Here is a 21,354-nt window from a genome sequence, read left to right on the forward strand (position 1 = left end):
ACTTGTGGGAGTTTTAGAATTACTCATACCATTCACGGGGTCTCAGGAAACTCTTTGCCAAATTTCAACCTTCTGTTTCGGATAAAGAATGCGCGCGAGGAAATTTGTTTTCACGCCATAGGATAGGCAACTCCCCTATCTCCGACAGCAGCTTATTATGTATATACTCTATTTTCAGCTTCGGTTGTTAGCACGCGCAAAGCTAGGTCTCTATGTTATGTAGCTTTGTGCGTGCTGACAAGAGACGAAGAAAAAAAGGATTATAAATATCCGCGAGATTTTTATCTCAAATGCACGGACCTGCAGGCTTTAGTTTCAAATACGTGCATAGTCGTTTGTAATCAATTGGTGGGTCCTTCAAACATTATCAAGGAACTTTGTGCTATTTAAAATAGCGAAAATTATTTCTTGAGACTCCCAAAAGATTTAGAAACATAATAAAAATTATAATACTAACTCTAACATCCTTCTCTAATAGTCTAAATTAGTATTACTTGAAATTTTAAAAGTCACTGGCTCGACTATGAAGTCTACACTCGACAGCAGTGGTGGGCAAATTCGCGAATGTTTCGACCATTCGCCGAATTTCCCCCCGCTTGGTAGTACAACGGCATTCGCGATTTGCCCAACACTGCTCGACAGTCGAGGCACTTCAACTTTTTTCGAAGCCTACTAGAATTTCCGCCCATACATTTGAGCTAAAACTCGCGGATATTTTAAATCCAGAGAATAATTATTTTCTTCGTCTCTTGTCATCACTAACAAAGCTACGTTACATAGAGACCCAACTTTGCGCGTGCTGACAACCCAAGCTGAATCAGATTATACAGAATAAGCTGTCGTCAGAAATAGGGGAGTTGCCTATCCTATAGTGTGAAAACAAATTTCCTCACGCGAATTCTTTATCCATGCTCCTATGGTACCCAGTAGGTTAAAAACCCTTGGAAGGAAAAACGGACTGAGATCCGCCTTTTTACATAAATAGAAATTGATTTTTAACATTTTTAGCGGTAGAACTTTTGGTAAACATTATATTTTACAATATTATTACAATATTTACATAGAAATATATGGAAAGTTTCCTCTAAAATAGCAATAATAGCGCTTAATAAAAATTATAATATTTGAAAAATGCTAAAACCATTCATAATTTGATATCGCAGCTTTTTGAAGATCATTTCATCACCTAATAGAGAAATTATGAAAGGCAACATAAAAATTCTATTATTTGAGTTTTAAAAAATGGCATTCTTTAACTTCCGTTTTAAGGCTTTTACCCTACTAAACCACATTAAGCCTTTCGAGTGCTCGAGTGGATGGGCATAAATTGGTTCACATCCATCCTCTAAAAAATTACCTGGCCATTGTGCCCGACGACGAAACGTTTATCATTCGTAAAGACTACACATTCTAACTGCTCGAGTGTCTAATTTTTGCGCTCTGTTCCAGGGTTGTTTGACTTAAATCAAGCGATTTTTTTAAAAAAAATCATTTGATTAAAATCAAGAATATATTTTTATTTTTAAAAATGTTTTCTGAGATTCCAAGAAGTAGGTTAAGAAACTCGAGAACAAACTTAACTAGAAAAAACCTATAATTAAAAACAATCATAGTGTTGTTATATTTCAGTTTAAGTTTTTCCCAGAACTGAAATAATAACTGGCGATGTCAACTGTTTTTTCATTGATCAAGTTTTAATAAAAAAAGCATTAAATATGATCGTTATTCATTACAAAAGTTGTCCGGTGATCTTATTTAGAACCTAATTACTTCCAATAACCGAAATGGCGACATTGAACTGCACGCAAACCTCTATTGCGTTTTTAGCAAAAGTAAATAAACCGTCAAAAGAATACTAAAAACCGGAAACAATACTCGAAAACCAACAAATCAAACCCGTGTCCTAAAGTGTTCTCTAAACCATTTATTACTCAAACTTGAAAGACACTACTAATCTAAGACAACAAGTTTAATTTTAAACTCGAAATCTTAATTTAAATCACAAGGACGCCTATTTAAACCTCAGTAACTTGTATGCTTAACATCTATAGTTACAATTTGACTGATAATCTACTCCGAGTCCTAACAGCTTTACCTAGAGGTATGAAATTTTGCAGGGTCGGTACTCAAAGGCAGTAGGCGGGCTCTTAGATTTTTTTAAATTCCTCATCATCTTGAAAAATGGCGGCGTCTACGTGTTTCAACCGAATCTATAGCATTTAAAACACTGGTTCCCAATTTCCATAAGACTGACTTCATGTCTTTTGAAGCTCGATTTTCCACCTTCGTTAAAAATGGCGGCCTGAAATGTAATAATATCTCGATGGGCAATGCCGGTTGTTTTTTTTTTGCTACTCTGTAAATACTAAAGATTGAAAATGGATTTTTTATTCTAAATATTCAAGTTGGAATTCTCCTAAATATTCAAGATGAATTCTTTTCTAAATATTCATGATATAATTTCAGTAAAACTTCATCTGCGAAAAAATACATAAATAAAATAAAATTTCTATCCGAAAAACCTTGGAGAAGCTTCAACCTTTGACAGGGCAAGAAAATGGTATTTAACTCTATACATGGGCGCCCGTTAAATTTCTCGTTTCAAGTAAAAAATCCAAGGCGTCTTAGATTATTGTGTAAATCTAAGTGTCCCTCTATCCATATAGATTATGAAACGTAAACTTTAAACTACAAAAGAATAATATCAAATTATTTTAGGGGAAATAGTCAAGGTTAAAAATGGAAGCAGGCTCAATTTAGTTTTTTGCCAAATTAACGATAGTAAAATTGAGATATTAAATTCTCAATGTCACAAACCAAGGCGATTACTGACTATATTATAGCAGGAAAAGTATGGGCTTTTGAGTCTGATTGTTTTCCGATGATCATTGAAACTGCTCTACTCTATAAGCTTAAAAATATATAGAGCAACCTTCATACGCTGAAACACGACACAATTGAAAACGCTGTGCTTTTTAACGTTTTTAGGGCCTCTCTCTTTTTTGCTCTATGTTCCAAAAACAGCCATAATTTTCAAAAAACCACATTCTTAAGTAAAGTTTAAAGGGATAGTTATCACGTTTAAAATGTGCTGGTAATAAGAAAACTTGCAGAGTAAAGCCGAGAAAGCGGGAAATACGTTAAAATTATCCACGTCGTAAATATTTTCATGTCATAAGAACTTGCGAATAATTTAACATGTATATATATATTATTATAATACAAACCATTCTCATCCACTTTGAATTGAACAATGTCTTCTAAACCATCCTCATGAATTTGCCGTCGAAATATTATTCCCACAATATTATTTTCAGAGCATTTCTCAACATCCAATTCTCAAGCGTCCAAACATTAATTCATAAGTTCTCATTTCTCATATGTCCGTGTGGAACTCAAAATTCTCGGGTTGGAACATCTTGTTTTTCTGATCGTAATATTTAATACGGAGCTGAGTTGATATAGATAAAATTAACAATTATTAGGCTTATTTGCTATTGCTATGAACGTCACGGTTTTTGTCATAACGTTTGATTTTCTGAACCAGTTTAGAATTTGAAAACAGTTTCGGATTCTACGTGACAAGACGCGTGCAACGAGAGCATTGTTGATCAAATTGAAGAATTATTTCGTAACGTCATTATCGGGGGGCTTTACTATTTCCACTATGGCTAACGCCCCATTAGCGCCACAGTATCATTTGTAATTTTATAATATTGTTGAGAAATACACCTATTTAGAAAGACCTATTTTGTTACTCTAGCTCAAATAGGAACAAAATGGCAGCCAAATGAAAATGTCCAGAAACTTTTGTCCGGGACTGCATTTTTGAGATTTGCTTTCAATTCTGATTTCAGAACTTAGAATTATTGGAAAACTGGACATGAAATCCGACAGAAGTATCTAATGCATGGGAATGCGTGTTCAAAGTATATGAAGAAAGAACAGAGCATGGTATTCTCGAAGACGTCCTTTCATGATATCAGCATCATGTTTATACTATTCGCAGCTTTAAACATACTGTCCATTTTTATCTTTTTCGCTGAAATCTGGTATGCGCGGAAGAATTCAAGGGTAGAGCAAGCTCTCAGAAAAATGAAGCTGGATATATATTTCAGTTGAAGCACGAGCTTTGATTTCCTTGTAACTGCAATGGATTGGTTCATATGCATTGACGTTAAAACATATGAAAAGATAGTGGAATGTTCAATATTTCTTCTTAAACTTTGCGCTCCTCACTAACATGAAACAAGGTAGAAGAAATAGCGTTAAATATTTCGAATATACGCGTAAACAGCTTTCGAAATAAAAACTTGAAACATAAGTCGCCGATAACCAAGGCATTTTATTTGCAAATTTTGAAACATTTATAATCTCTGCAATTATTAAGATTGTTTAATGTTTATCCCATTATTTATGATACTAACCATGTCGTAATCATGAGTTCATTTCTTGATATTTTAACTTAAATGTGATCATCATATTAATAGCCTAAGATGGAATCAGATGCGTTCAAAATTTGTCACACATCTTTCTTTCTTGGGATCGAGTTAACATTGATTTAACAACACAATACAAGAAAAGGCGAGCACAGTATCCTACAAAGAAAAAGTTCGTCGACAACACAATACAAGGAAAGGCGAGCACAGTATTCTACAAAGAAAAATTTCGTCTATTCGTCGTAAATAGAATATGTGACGCTTTGACGTCATGACGACACATGGCTCCACATGGCTCTATTTTATAGGTTAATAAAGTAGGGAACCTTACGCGATGTAATTCCAACTTTTAAAAAATTTTGAATTGTAATTTTTCGTGATTTTTATCTGTACTAAAAATATGGAAAGTTAAAATTTGTTTGTTTGTTTTAATGTATGTAGTGGGCCATCTTTAGAACCACTAAACCGATTCCATAAAATTTCAATACCAAAATATTACCTCTCCGAATCCAGTGGATGAATACCAACAAAATAATTTACTTATATATGTAGTTATCGCTCTTTATTTATAAGCAACCGCTAAAAATAAAACTACTGAATTATTCAAGCACTATTCGAAGCTCTATTTACAAACAATATCCTCTAGTCATACAGCAACGAGTATGACTGTTAATGATTGTCCGATAACTGATATCGCAATATTGTTGTCGTCATGACAGTCGGCTCTATTAAAGGTTCACGCTAATGCGCTTTTTTCCCTTCATTTGATGGGAATCGTCTGACTTATGTATTGCTATTTCCAGAATATCGCGGAGAGGCAAAGGATAGGTGTCAATCGTTAATAATAGCTAAGTTTCAAATGATATTAGGACGAACGTTTCTTAAAATTATTTAACTAGAATTCATTTAAGAAACAGTCGATGAAAATAATTAATATCGATTATTATATTTAAATTATTTAATAAATTTAACTCCGCTAAGGGAATCTTCTTTTGTCAAAATTAATATAAGACAAGTAATGAAGATTGCTTAAGAAGTAGATCACTACATGCAATTCATAGTTAATATATAGCGAGTAATTAAGAACTTACTTATTTATTACATATCAAGGAAACTCGAAAGTTAATATAGGCCAATTAAAGAAAATGTTTTCGCGAAATGTTTATGAGAACCGATATTCAGATGTCGATTTCGGATGAATATTAAACGAGAAATCTTGTGAAACTCGTTTTATATCTGGAATGCAGCTTTTACTCCGTAACTCATACTGTCTGCAATATTTTCCTTATATCTATATGTAAAGAAATCCTACTAAACCTTTTTTCTTCACAATATAAAACGAAAGTAAATGGAATTGTTTTTGGAATTTCGATGCGTTAAGAAGGTTTCAAGCTATAAAGCTTTGTTTCATTTAGTTATTCTAATGACTTTTGATATTGATAGGTGTTTACATATTAATTAAACTATACTACATTTATATATATCCTAAACGCTAATTTGGACATTTCAGGATAAAGAAGGAAAGTTTTGCCTAATGTCTTTCCTGATATTGATTACTTATCTGTTCTTAGTTGACTGAAAAGAAAACACTCAATTTCCGACACAAGCTGAATTACATTTTGTTTTTCCTGTCCTCTTTGTAGAGACTCAACTGTTCAAATTGATTAATTAACCCCAAATTAATATTATTCTGAGGTTGAACACACATTAAAATGGATAGTTTTAGGTATTTTCATGGAACCAACTGTCATGAAAACAACAATAATCGGGTTACAACTTAGGAGGAGGTTCCATTATTTCAGTGCGGCTTGAGATAAATCGGTTACATTATGGTCAAACATTAACATTGACACTGGCTCAGGGTATCGTGAAAGTATAATTCGAGGATAGTGCCTACACACCAATGTAGTTGTTAACAGATCTTTGTATAATTCATTAATTTTATTTATGCAGTTGATTTTCAATAAAGAGAAATAATAACATATATAGTGTGTTTCTGAAAAGTCTAGCAGAGATTAAGGGTGATGTTCTTTGGGCCATCTTGAGTTGAAAATGTTCTATGACGTTTATTCACGGTTTTCAAAGTTAATATTGGAGTTATTTACGGATGACCCCTTAAATTTATTTATGAAATTAAAAGACTGTAACATAACGCAATCAAACTACGCGCCATTTCGTGACTCTATAAAATTATACCAGGGGTTGCTAATGTAAGGAACTGAATTGAACTGACCCATGGAAGGGGATCTAGAGGAGAGGGGGTCGTGGGAAGACACACAGCTACGGCTGGGAGTAGGAACCGGTTGTATTATTTTTAACCTGAATAAAGTACTGATGTTTATTTTAACTAATTGTTTTAACTTGAGTGAGTCCTGTTACAACCCGTGATAACCTAAACATAACATGGTGATAGAGGTAGGATGCTGAACATTATTCTCAGTACCGAACTCGTTAAGCCTTGAGCCCTCGGCATCTCATTGTGCAAATTTGGATCCGGCTGAATCACGCAAACACCACAAGAATAGAAGATGAGTCAATTTAAGAGCCCAGAACCTTTTTCACCTGGACCTGACCCAGCTTTGGCATGGAGCGAAAACAAGGAGGGCTTTGAAATATACGCACTGGCTGCCAAGCTTGATGCTGAGACAGTCCCGATTCAGAGAGCTACATTTCTAGGACCTGCTGGTAGAAGAATTTACAAAACACTCACGATACAAGAGCAGGGCGACCTGAGAACCCTGTCAGTTATTTACGCTGCATTTGACGCTTATTACGCTCCCTATAAGAACCTCACCTATATTCGATACCAATTCTTCACCTCAACACAAAAGAAAACCAATCTTTTGATGAATTTTATACTGAACTCCAGACCAAGGCCTAGGAGAGCGAGTTATCACCTCTAACGGACATACTATTATGTATGGCTATTGTTTTTGGAATCAGAAAGGACTCTCTCCGTAAATCACTACTGGCAAAACCGAATCTACAACTAACAGAGGCAATAGCACTCTGTCAAGCAGACGAGACCTCCACTATCCATGCCAGCGCTATGGTCATAAGCAGTAAAGCTCAACTTCCAAATGATCAGATTGATGCCCTTAATCAACGACCAGACACAAGTCGGTACCGCTCAAATCGCACAGACTATTACAACCGACGCGGACCATATCGTAACACAGATAACGCACTGTACCCTCAAACTCAACGAACATATAGACACTCAACTCAGACCCACAGAAATAATGTTCAATCAAGCCAATCTCAAAAATGCCCAAACTGCGGGGGCAGACCCCACACCTCTAAACCCTGCCCGGCGCGTGATACATCGTGTCTAAAATGCAAAACTCGAGGTCACTGGGCCTCAGTTTGCCGGTCCACCCACGCACTAGAAGAAATAGATGTCGGCCACCCGTCAGACAACACCAGCAACACAGAAGCATTCAATCACCGCAACCCAATATACGAGGAGGAATATCTCAGCTATGGCCTGGTACTGGTACCTAACTCACGGGACGATCAAAGACTAGATTCCCTACAGTTAAGAAGAGCCGAAGATGAACTATATGATGATATATACATCTACAGCACACCCATCGCTTTTAAAGTCGAAACTGGGTCGCAGGTTAATATCATCACGAAACGAATGTATGACGCCCTGCCGTACCAACCGCAGCTGACAAACCCGACCCATCGGGTGACATCATACTCTGGTCATCAGGTACCTGTTATAGGGGTAACAAACCTCCCATGCACCTCTCATACTGCGAAATGGACATGCCAGTTTTACATCACTAGCGAAGAACGTACACCCATATTAGGAGCTGAGGCGTCAATCAAACTCGGACAAATCGACCATGTACAACGTCCATTGGGACCTCCACCAAAACTTGATGTAATGACGATACACGCTAATACTGACATGTCAACACTCACACCAGCTAAGATCATTGAACAATACCAAACGGTTTTCGATACACTAGGGAAACTCCCAGGCCAGTACTCTATTGAACTTTAACCAAATGTAACCCCATCCATATCGGCGGCTCATCACATTCCCCATCACTATCGCGCCCCGGTTCAGAAAGAATTATCACGGATGGTCGAAGAGGGAATAATTATACCAATTTCCGAGCCAACAGAATGGGTTCACCCAATGGTGGTTGTACCGAAACCAGATGGGTCCGTCAGAATCTGTATCGACCCTCTCAAGCTCAATCAAGCGATAAAGCGTCAACCATATCCTTTTCCAACGACAAAAGAAATCTTCGCCGAGCTCAAGGGGTCCACGGTATTCACAACACTAGACGCCAAGACCGCCTTCTGGCAAATAGAGCTAACACCAGCGAGTGCCAAACTTTGCACTTTCGCCACGCCGTGGGGTCGCTTCAAATACACCAGATTACCATACGGAATTGTCACGGCCACCGAGTATTTTCAATACGTTATGAGAACAATCTATCCCACGTCGGAGTTCCCTAATGTGTACATTTCAACTGATGATTTTCTGATTGCCTCTACTGACGTACACTCAAAGGCCATAATGCTAATGAAAATTCTGGATCAAGCGAGCAGACATGGATTACGGTTCAGCCTCTCAAAAATGAAATTAGCTGTCCCGGAAATCACATACCTGGGTCATGAGATAAGCGACAAAGGAATTCATGTCGATCCCCGCAAAACCAAAGCGATCTGCTCCCTACCGCCTCCCGCGGACAAAAAGGCTTTACAGCGATTTCTTGGAATGATTAATTACATTTCCAAATTTCTGCCAGCATCAACAACTGATACCGCACCGCTTCGGACACTCCTGAAGAAAGAAATCGCCTTTACATGGGAGTCTAGTCATCAGTCTCACTATGATCACTTAAAAACTCTTATATCAACAGAACCAGTACTAGCATTTTACGACGCGGAACGCCCAATAGTCATTTCTGTCGATGCTAGTCAAAGTGGGGTTAGAGCAGTTCTTCTGCAAGACTCTTATCCCGTCGAATTCACGTCGACTGCCTTCACACCGACGCAAACTCGCTATTCTCAGATAGAAAAAGAGCTCCTGGGTGTCGTATTTGCATGTGAACACTTCAACTTCTATACGGCGGGCACAGTGTTCACGGTACAGACTGACCATAAACCCCTTCTGGCTATAGTGCATAAACCATTACACATCCTGTCGCCGCGGCTACAACGTCTAGTGATGCGCCTTTTCCGTTACAATATGCACCTGGTTTATGTTCCCGGCTCTGAACTATATATAGCTGATACACTCTCACGAGCCCATGAGTCTCATACCCTAATAAAAACCGACAACCTTGAGGGTCCGCACACAGCAACCACACAAGACAAGTATAAACGGGCGACTCAAGCAGATCATCGAATACATTCACCAACGTTGACCAAACACTCAAAAGGCCCTCACATCAGCACAAAGACGAACTGCACATCGAAGACAACCTGCTTTATCGCGGTTCCTTCCTCGTGGTACCAAAAACCCTGCAACATGAGATACTCGAGAAAATACATAGCACACATCAAGGGATCAACTCGTGTGTGGCGAAAGCTAAAATCAACGTGTTCTGGCCCCACATGTCCAATCACATATCGGATTTCGTCAGGGCATGCCCCATATGCCGAGAAAGAGATTGAGCTAACATGGCGATACCTCTAACTCCCCATCCGGTCCCGCAATTGCCATGGCAATCGGTTGGATCAGACCTATTTGGATTGGACTCGAAACACTACATAATACTAGTAGATTATCATTCGAAATTTGTAGAGGCCAAGCAGTTGCTCACAACAAACGCTCAAGCAGTAATAAACTTCATGAAACCTCAATTTGCCCGCCATCGCGCCCCTCAAAAACAAATCACAGACAACGGTCCGCCATTCTCATCAGAGGCATTTCGACTATTCCTTGAACAATGGGGTACAACTCATGTGACCTCAAGCCCCTACTACCCGAAGTCGAATGGCATGTCAGAAAGGACCATCCAAACCATAAAGAACTCACTGATAAAAGCCAAGCGTCAAAACAAAGATCTCAATGATGTCTTGATGGAGTACCGATCCACGCCTAAAATTGATCTCCCATCGCCAGCAGAACTACTGATGGGACGTAGGATACGCACACCTTTAACCACCACCAACACGTCATTAGAACCCCTATATCCAACAAATGAAACGCGACGCGTTCTTACAGAACGACAAACCAACATGACTGAAAACTTCAATAAAAGATCGACGACATCACTACCTCCGCTATACCCAGGCCAATCCATACGCTATCTGGCCGGACCCAGGCCATGGTTACCAGCCCTGATAGCCTCGGTAGGACCAGAACCGTTTTCCTACCAACTTCAAACACAACAAAACAAGATAATCCAACGAACAAGAAGCCAAATACGACCTCAGTTTACCATGGATGAAACCGCAATTTCTCACGTAGCTTCGTCCAATAATCCTGCAAACTTCTTAAAGAACACACAACCAAACAGTCCACACTCACCAAGGGCAACCACAGTCATAGGAGGCCCAAGAAAACCACCACCACAAATCAGACAGTCACCGCCTCAAAATGAACAACCACCGCCGTACAACGGGCCAGCATCACCTCATCAAGAGACGACACTAACGCCTTAGAACACTCAATCACCTTCTATGATTACTCCTCACAAGCTCAACACACCAGCGTCCGACACCGGCCCAACGGGTCGCCCACAACGCATCATTCGACTACCACAACGCTGTCAAGTATAATAACAATCATCTCAAAAAAAAAAGTTGTAACATAACGCAATCAAACTACGCGCCATTTCGTGACTCTATAAAATTATACCAGGGGTCGCTAATGTAAGGAACTGAACTGAACTGACCCATGGAAGGGGATCTAAAGGAGAGGGGGTCGTGGGAAGACACACAGCTACGGCTGGGAGTAGGAACCGGTTGTATTATTTTTAACCTGAATAAAGTACTGATGTTTATTTTAACTAATTGTTTTAACTTGAGTGAGTCCTGTTACAACCCGTGAGAACCTAAACATAACAAAGACAATGCTAATTTAATTAAGAAGTCATCCATAAAGCATTCAAATTATAACTTGATAACAGTGGCTCGGATTTTAAAATGCCATAGAACAAAATGGCTCAAAGAACATAACCCCTAATTTCTGATAGACTTTTCAGAAGCACCCTGTATAGGCAGAGAAGTTTGCGGTTAGACCTCCACTCACCTCGGAGAGATAATATTTTGCTTTCCCAACTTCTATTTAAGTAACATCATGTGCGTAGTTGGCAATCAATGGCCTAAAATGTCTACTTAATATAGTTTGAGTTAGGGAAAGATAATGATCACAATCATGATTATAGGTGTCTATCGAATAGATCATCTAAAAACAGTAACAATTATCTTTGTGAAACTTTTTTTTGCAAGCATGTGTGTACATAGCTACCTACGCTAGAAAATGAAAATAGTGAATTTAGTGATAAAATCATCCTAACCTCTAAATATTTATAATAGTAGAGTGGCAAAACCGTGTTTGCTTTTTAAATTTTCGCCTTAATTATTTGTCTAATTGAGTGGCAAAACAGTGTTTGCTTTTTGAATTTTCGCCTTAATTATTTGTCTAATTGAGCCCTATCTATGATTAAATTGTAATTTTTTTATTTATTATTTTTTTATTTATTATTCAGTTAGTATAAATGTATTTGGTAATTAATATGTATTAAACCATGTACGCTGCTTTTTAACGAATTTTTATTAATTGTACAAATATAAATAAGCCTTCCTCAAATGAATGTTATTTGCACCATTCTTGCACCTACTCCTAAAATTTCGACCGGCGTTACAAAACAGGCGCAATAACATGATAAAAGCTCTTGGAGAGCCCAAAATTCTCTATTTAGAAACTAAGGGGACAAAATGAATTGGCTGAAGTTCAAATATTCCAATATTCATTAAAAAAGCATCTATCTTATTTTTTAACCAATATTACATTTAAAATGTTTTGACATACTTCAAATTTCTTGAAAGTAAAAAACTTATTAACTGAAGGTCCGTCCACATTATGACGTTTTTTCGCGTCGCAAGGTACGTAACGCTCGCGCGCGCGGTACATCGCTTCGCTCGTATCGTCCACATTGCATCTTAGCTTCGGATATTTTTGTAGGTTTGAAGTTTTACGTCCCATAACTCCAGAAAACCTCGTGCTTCCGAAATTAGTTCCTCTTCATTAATCGCCAAAACATTCCTACCACTCACTGTTCTGTTAATTTCTTCGGAATTCTTCCTTCATTACATTGTAAATTTTTAGGCCGACCACGGAGGGTCTAAAGTTAACCCCTATATAAAAGTTCAATCAAGGAAGCTCTCTGATTTGCTGCGAATTTGTTAAAACGGTTACATAAACAATCCGATTGTGTGGACGGACCTTAAAATGCAGTGCAACTGGGATATGAAAAAGATATTCGTTTGCGATTGTGCAGGTTTAGTTAATTGAATAACAGTAAATCAGGTATGGACTTATGGTTAGTTAAATCAAGTTCAATTTGTTTATTTTTACCTAAATAGTATTAGGTTAGGTTGGGTTATTTCAACCCTTAAAGAATTATACAAAAACGAGTTTTGCTTCGCAGTTCTTAAAAACTGCATTTATACTCGATCCCTTGTCAAACCCACAAAGGGCCAGAAATTAAAATTTAACAGTTCCGAAGAAATTCGAAATTAATATAGTTTTTTGAAATTTGAAATCAACATTAATCGAGAAGATAAATTTTCTTTGATTTGCATAGCTCAAATATTTTTTATGATTCGAAATTTTCCAAAAAAATGGGTATAAATGCGGCCTCACTATAAAGGCTAGCTAAACAAAGTTCTGTCAGAAGAGGCTAAAATTTTAGGGCATTTAGTTTCGGAAGAAGGAGTGAAAGTAGACCCCGAGAAAACCTCCGCCATTAGCGAACTCTCCGCACCCAATACAGTAAAGCGGTTACGTAGTTTTCTCGGTATGGCGTCATACAGCCGACGTTACATTGAAGGTTTCTCCACCATAGATGAACCTCTGAATACCCTCTTACGTAAAGACACCCCCTGGAATTGGACTTCGGTCCATCAGGAAGCCTTTGACCGTTTAAAAACCCTACTAACATCCGCCCCTATACTATTCCCCCTGATTACACACAATCGTTTCAGGTCCACACAGACGCTAGTAACACCGGTCTAGGTGCAGTTCTTATTCAAACAATCAATGGTAAACCAGTTGTCATTCTGTATATAAGTAGTACCTTAAACAATGCAGAACGCAATTATTCGGTAACCGAGCGTGAGTGCTTGGCAGTGCATTGGGCAATTGGCAAATTCCGACCGTATATTGAAGGTAGTAAAGTAGAGGTCTTTACTGGCCATTCAGCTTTGCAGTGGTTACGAATAGCTAGGCATCCCACGGGCAAATTAGCTCGCTGGTGCTTAAGCATAGAACCTTATATTTCGGCCATACGTCATGTGCCCGGTAAGCTTAATGAGGTAACGGACGCGCTTTCTCGTGCTTCGGAGGAGGAGACTGACTCGCTGGTCGATAGAGAATCCAATCCCGATGACGCACCTATCCTGGCATCTGTCGCGTTCAACGAAACCGCCATTGACTTTGAGGAGGACGTCATCATCAAAGCTCAAACGGCTGATATTAAAATTAATGCTATTAAACTTTATTTAACTAATCAAACCGAACCCACAGACAATAATTTGAAGGAATATGTTAAGACCCACGCCCCCAAATGTACGATTATAGAAGAAAGTGTTTATCGTGATATTTTAAGGAAAGGTACAACGGACAGCTATTATAGAATTTGGATCCCAAAGGAATTAGTCCCACTGGTGTTATGTAACAGTTGAACCATGATTTAAAGATTTCAGGGCATTTAGGAATATTTAGAACGTTGAAAAGAATTCAGTCCCGTTATTATTTTGAGAATATGAATCATTTCGTTAGGGACCGTCCATAAACTTCGTCACACTCTTATGGGGGAGGGGATTTGTAAGTTTGTGACGGTCCGTGTCGAGGGGGGAGGGAGTGGTCCTTCGATGCGTGACGTCACATTTAAAATTAATTTTATTACGAAGTCAGTAAGAGGTCGATTGACCCTTTTGTAATAGAAGAAAAACGCAACGTTTCAAAGTTCACCGTGAGAACAACCTCTACAATAATTTAACAAAATTTTTATTCCATCATCGCTTAAATAGTAGAAACTGTAAGCTATGATCACATACTTACTCGTAAGTTTAGCCAATTTAAAAAGTGCATTTAAAATAAAGAGACACGTTCACGGCTTAACTAGCTACACGTACGCGTAAGGAATGCTAAATGTAGTGTCAGCTTAAACCACTAAATGTCACTGTTCATTCACCTCTAGCACAAGCAAGGATGAATCGGATCCTTCATCCGATTTAAATGGTTTCGTTTCTTTGGCACATTTTTAAAATCTGAATAACAAGCTCGATTAGCCTAAGGTTTTCAAGTGATTATTTCGAAAAATATTAAGTTTGCCCTTATAACTAAACTTTATGGAAATATTTTGGAAGGTTATAAAAAAGCACATCCAGACAATAAAGTTCTAAAGCTCAATCAGAGGCAAACGATATTTGTAAAAGCTTAAAACGGAAATGAACTTTGACTTTCAAGTCGAGGAAAAACTTGCTTTTCAGGGGAGGGGTCTCAGAAAACGTGACGAAGCGTGATCTGGCGGAGCGGGGGGTCAGAAAATGCCATTTTTTGCGTGACGTAGTTTATGGACGGTCCCTTACCCATTATATCAGATCTTGTAAACCATGCCAGGCGAATAAAAACTCCCAACGCGCTCCAGCAGGCCCTTTGAAATCAGCCGAACCGTCCGACCCGTGGCAGGTAGTGTCAATCGATTTATAGGGACCGTTCCCTGCTAGTGAAAGAGGAGCTACCCAATTGTTAGAAATTTTTGACCTTATGACCAAATGGGTTGAATTATTTCCCTTAAGGCGAGCTACCACGAAAACTATAGTTTCAAAATTAGTCGATAAAGTTTTTACACGGTTTGGGATACCCTCTACAGTTATTAGCGACAATGGCAGCCAATTCGCTAGCAAAATTATGAATTTCGTTTGTAAAGAACTAGGTATTAACCATCGGTTTACGTCATTTTACAGTCCACGCGGAAACCCAGTACAAAGGTTTAATAAAACGTTAGGTACTATGTTGGCAACATATGTTGAAAACCATAGGGAATGGGATGTCGGCATTTCGCAGCTCGCGATGGCATTACGTACCGCACCCCAGAAAACAACCAAGTTCACGCCTGAATTTTTAAATTTTGGGCGCGAACTCCGTACCCCTTTCGATATAACCCTAGCAGTCCATCCTCACTTAAATACCTCTGAATCTAATATTGTTGAGCAAGCCGCAAGTATTAAGGAACGTGTAACGTCCGCACTTGAGCGGGCAAAAGATAACATTTTAGCAGAGCAGTCAAGGCAGTCTGCCTATTTTAATGAGAAATGAAGAGATATTGAATTCTCTGAAGGTCAATTGGTCTGGCGTAAGAAGCATAATCAGTCTTGCGCAGGTGAGAGAATAGCTGCCAAATTACTAGCTAATTGGGATGGGCCTTTAAAAATTCATAGAAAATTAAGTCCTCTCACCTATAGATTAGCTACCATACGCAATGGTAAAGTTTAAAGGGCACGTACCCTATTACTCAATTAAAGCTTCATAATTCTCGCGATAGCGAGCTGGAACCAGTTCATGCCCCTGAAGTTAACGGCGGTGAAGCCGGCGACCTTGTTCGCACTATTCAGTCCCCCTGGTCTAGTTCCTAAATACCTTTTCCACGTTAAAATACCTTTTCCACGTTAAAATACATTTTCCTTGTTAGAATATCTTTTCCAGGTTAAAATACCTTTGCCACGTTAAAATTCCTTTTTCAGATTAAAATACATTTTCCAGGTTAAAATACCTTTTCCAGGTTAAAATACCTTTTCCAGGTTAAAATACCTTTACCAGGTTAAAATACCTTTTCCAGGTTAAAATACCTTTACCAGGTTAAAATACCTTTTCCAGGTTAAAATACCTTTTCCAGGTTAAAATAACTTTTCCAGGTTAAAATAACTTTTCCAGGTAAAAATACCTTTTCCAGGTTAAAATACCTTTCCCACGTTAAAATACCTTTTCCACGTTAAAATACCTTTTCCTTGTTAGAATATATTTTCCAGGTAAAAATAACTTTTCCACGTTAAAATACCTTTTCCACGTTAAAATACCTTTTCCACGTTAAAATACCTTTTCCAGGTTAAAATACCTTTTCCTTGTTAGAATATCTTTCCACGGTAAAATGCCGTTTAAACATTATAATACCTTTGCCAGGTTAAATACCTTTTCCAGGTTAAAATGCCTTTTCCAGGTTAAAATACTTTTTTCGGGTTAGAATATCTTTTCCAGGTTAAAATACCTTTTCCAGGTTAAAATACCTTTTCCAGGTTAAAATACTTTTTTTCGGGTTAGAATATCTTTTCCAGGGTAAAATACCTTTTCCACGTTAAAATACCTTTTCCTTGTTAGAATATCTTTCCACGTTAAAATACCGTTTAAACATTATAATACCTGTTCCAGGTTAAAATACCTTTTCCAAGTTTAAATACGTTTTCCAGGTTAAAATACCTTTTCCAGGTTAAAATACCTTTTCCAGGTTAAAATATATTTTCCTTGTTATAATATCTTTCAACGTTAAAATACCGTTTAAACATTATTATACCTTTTCCAGGTTAAAATACCTTTTCCGGGTTAAAATACTTTTTCAGGTTAAAATACCTTTTCCAGGTTAAAATACCTTTTCCACGTTAAAATACATTTTCCTTGTTAGAATATATTTTCCAGGTTAAAATACGTTTTCCACGTTAAAATATCTTTTCCAGATTAAAATATCTTTTCCAGATTAAAATACATTTTCCAGGTTAAAATACCTTTTCCAGGTCAAAATACCTTTTCCAGGTTAAATTACCTTTTCCAGGTTAAAATACATTTTCCTTGTTAGAATATCTTTTCCAGGTTAAAATACCTTTTCCACGTTAAAATACCTTTTCCAGGTTAAAATACCTTTTTCAGGTTATAATAAATTTTCCAGGTTAAAATACCTTTTTCAGGTTATAATAAGTTTTCCAGGTTAAAATATCTTTCCACGTAAAAATACCGTTTAAACTTTAAATTACCTTTTCCAGGTTAAAATACCTTTTCCAGGTTAAAATACCTTTTCCTTGTTATAATATCTTTCAACGTTAAAATACCGTTGAAAAAATATAATACCTTTTCCAGGTTAAAATACCTTTTCCTTGTTATAATATCTTTCAACGTTAAAATACCGTTTAAACATTATAATACCTTTTCCAGGTTAAAATACCTTTTCCAGGTTAAAATACCTTTTCCAGGTTAAAATACCTTTTCCAGGTTAAAATACCTTTTCCAGGTTGAAATAACTTTTCCAGGTTAAAATACCTTTTCCAGGTTAAAATACCTTCTCCAGGTTAAAATACCTTTTCCAGGTTAAAATACTTTTTCAGGTTAAAATACCTTTTCCAGGTTAAAATACCTTTTCCACGTTAAAATACCTTTTCCTTGTTAGAATATCTTTTCCAGGTTAAAATACCTTTTCCTTGTTAGAATATCTTTTCCAGGTTAAAATACCTTTTCCACGTTAAAATACCTTTTCCAGGTTAAAATACCTTTTTCAGGTTATAATAAATTTTCCAGGTTAAAATACCTTTTCCACGTTAAAATACCGCTTAAACTTTAAATTACCTTTTCCAGGTTAAAAAACCTTTTCCTTGCTATAATATCTTTCAATGTTAAAATACCGTTTAAACATTATAATACCTTTTCTAGGTTAAAATACCTTTTCCAGGTTAAAATACCTTTTCCAGGTTGAAATACCTTTTCCACGTACAAATACCTTTTCCAGGTTAAAATACCTGTTCCTTGTTAGAATATCTTTCCACGTTTAAATACCGTTTAAACTTTAAAATACCTTTTCCACGTAAAAATACCTTTTCCAGGTTAAAATACATTTTCCACGTTAAAATACCTTTTCCAGGTTAAAATACCTTTTCCAGGTTAAAATACCTTCTCCAGGTTAAAATACCTTTTCCAGGTTAAAATACTTTTTCAGGTTAAAATACCTTTTCCAGGTTAAAATACCTTTTCCACGTTAAAATACCTTTTCCTTGTTAGAATATCTTTTCCAGGTTAAAATACCTTTTCCTTGTTAGAATATCTTTTCCAGGTTAAAATACCTTTTCAGCGTTAAAATACCTTTTCCGGGTTAAAATGCCCTTTTCAGGTTATAATAAATTTTCCAGGTTAAAATACCTTTTCCACGTTAAAGTACCGTTTAAGCTTTAAATTACCTTTTCCAGGTTAAAATACCTTTTCCTTGTTATAATATCTTTCAATGTTAAAATACCGTTTAAACATTATAATACCTTTTCTAGGTTAAAATACCTTTTCCAGGTTGAAATACGTTTTCCAGGTTAAAATACTTTTCCAGGTTAAAATACCTTTTCCAGGTTAAAATACCTTTTCCAGGTTAGAATACCTTCTCCAGGTTAAAATACCTTTTCCAGGTTTAAATACCTTTTCCACGTTAAAATACCTTTTCCTTGTTAGAATATCTTTTCCAGGTTAAAATAACTTTTCCTTGTTAGAATATCTTTTCCAGGTTAAAATACCTTTTCCAGGTTAAAATATCTTTTCCAGGTTAAAATACCTTTTCCAGGTTAAAATACCTTTTCCTTGTTAGAATATCTTTCCACGTTAAAATGCCGTTTAAACATTATAATACCTTTTCCAGGTTAAAATACCTTTTCCAGGTTAAAATACCTTTTCCACGTTCAAATACCTTTTCCAGGTTAAAATACCTTTTCCTTGTTAGAATATCTTTCCACGTTTAAATACCGTTTAAACTTTAAAATACCTTTTCCACGTAAAAATACCTTTTCCAGGTTAACATACCTTTTCCAGGTTAAAATACCTTCTCCAGGTTAAAATACCTTTTCCACGTTCAAATACCTTTTCCAGGTTAAAATACCTGTTCCTTGTTAGAATATCTTTCCACGTTTAAATACCGTTTAAACTTTAAAATACTTTTTCCACGTAAAAATACCTTTTCCAGGTTAAAATACCTTCTCCAGGTTAAAATACCTTTTCCAGGTTAAAATACTTTTTCAGGTTAAAATACCTTTTCCAGGTTAAAATACCTTTTCCACGTTAAAATACCTTTTCCTTGTTAGAATATCTTTTCCAGGTTAAAATACCTTTTCCTTGTTAGAATATCTTTTACAGGTTAAAATACCTTTTCCACGTTAAAATACCTTTTCCAGGTTAAAATACCTTTTTCAGGTTATAATAAATTTTCCAGGTTAAAATACCTTTTCCAGGTTAAAATACCTTCTCCAGGTTAAAATACCTTTTCCACGTTCAAAAACCTTTTCCAGGTTAAAATACCTTTTCCTTGTTAGAATATCTTTCCACGTTTAAATACCGTTTAAACTTTAAAATACCTTTTCCAGGTTAAAATACCTTTTCCACGTTAAAATACCTTTTCCAGGTTAAAATACCTTTTCCAGGTTAAAATACCTTCTCCAGGTTAAAATACCTTTTCCACGTTCAAATACCTTTTCCAGGTTAAAATACCTTTTCCTTGTTAGAATATCTTTCCACGTTTAAATACCGTTTAAACTTTAAAATACCTTTTCCAGGTTAAAATACCTTTTCCACGTTAAAATACCTTTTCCAGGTTAAAATACCCTTTCCAGGTTAAAATACCTTCTCCAGGTTAAAATACCTTTTCCAGGTTAAAATACTTTTTCAGGTTAAAATACCTTTTCCAGGTTAAAATACCTTTTCCACGTTAAAATACCTTTTCCTTGTTAGAATATCTTTTCCAGGTTAAAATACCTTTTCCACGTTAAAATACCTTTTCCAGGTTTAAATACCTTTTTCAGGTTATAATAAATTTTCCAGGTTAAAATACCTTTTCCACGTTAAAGTACCGTTTAAGCTTTAAATTACCTTTTCCAGGTTAAAATACCTTCTCCAGGTTAAAATACCTTTTCCACGTTCAAATACCTTTTCCAGGTTAAAATACCTTTTCCTTGTTAGAATATCTTTCCACGTTTAAATACCGTTTAAACTTTAAAATACCTTTTCCACGTAAAAATACCTTTTCCAGGTTAAAATACCTTTTCCAGGTTAAAATACCTTCTCTAGGTTAAAATACCTTTTCCAGGTTAAAATACCTTTTCCTTGTTAGAATATCTTTTCCAGGTTAAAATACCTTTTCCTTGTTAGAATATCTTTTCCAGGTTAAAATACCTTTTCCTTGTTAGAATATCTTTTCCAGGTTAAAATACCTTTTCCTTGTTAGAATATCTTTCCACGTTAAAATTCCGTTTAAACATTATAATACCTTTTCCATGTTAAAATACCTTTTCCAGGTTAAAATACCTTTTCCAGGTTAAAATATCTTTTCCACGTTCAAATACCTTTTCCAGGTTAAAATACCTTTTCCTTGTTAGAATATCTTTCCACGTTTAAATACCGTTTAAACTTTAAAATACCTTTTCCACGTAAAAATACCTTATCCAGGTTAACATACCTTTTCCAGGTTAAAATACCTTCTCCAGGTTAAAATACCTTTTCCACGTTCAAATACCTTTTCCAGGTTAAAATACCTGTTCCTTGTTAGAATATCTTTCCACGTTTAAATACCGTTTAAACTTTAAAATACCTTTTCCACGTAAAAATACCTTTTCCAGGTTAAAATACCTTTTCCACGTTAAAATACCTTTTCCAGGTTAAAATACCTTTTCCAGGTTAAAATACCTTCTCCAGGTTAAAATACCTTTT

The 21,354-nt window shown here is 36.4% G+C and overlaps 1 protein-coding gene across 1 annotated transcript; it reads left to right on the forward strand.

The window, feature by feature from the left end:
• The first annotated feature begins 13,259 nt into the window (after nucleotides 1-13,259).
• On the forward strand, nucleotides 13,260-16,277 carry LOC149672362 (uncharacterized). Its single transcript, XM_089840163.1, has 7 exons — nucleotides 13,260-13,263; nucleotides 13,331-13,410; nucleotides 13,623-13,752; nucleotides 13,807-14,250; nucleotides 15,395-15,577; nucleotides 15,650-15,879; nucleotides 16,167-16,277. Exons 1-7 carry the CDS (start codon nucleotides 13,260-13,262, stop codon nucleotides 16,275-16,277), a joined length of 1,182 nt encoding a protein of 393 aa, XP_089696289.1.
• The last annotated feature ends 5,077 nt before the right edge of the window (nucleotides 16,278-21,354 follow it).

The sequence above is a fragment of the Phalangium opilio genome, unplaced genomic scaffold (genome assembly GCF_054372755.1).
Source record: "Phalangium opilio isolate 3A_F unplaced genomic scaffold, DU_Popi_V2 ptg000053l_1, whole genome shotgun sequence".
NCBI classification, from domain to species: Eukaryota; Metazoa; Arthropoda; class Arachnida; order Opiliones; family Phalangiidae; genus Phalangium; species Phalangium opilio.

Bases quoted from the DNA above. Each gene is read 5' to 3' on its own strand.
- LOC149672362 (XM_089840163.1), top strand. The intron at 14,251-15,394 runs GTACAACGGACA...CCCAATTGTTAG, and splicing joins TCGTGATATTTTAAGGAAAG to AAATTTTTGACCTTATGACC. The intron at 15,880-16,166 runs GTAACGTCCGCA...ACTCAATTAAAG, and splicing joins CCGCAAGTATTAAGGAACGT to CTTCATAATTCTCGCGATAG.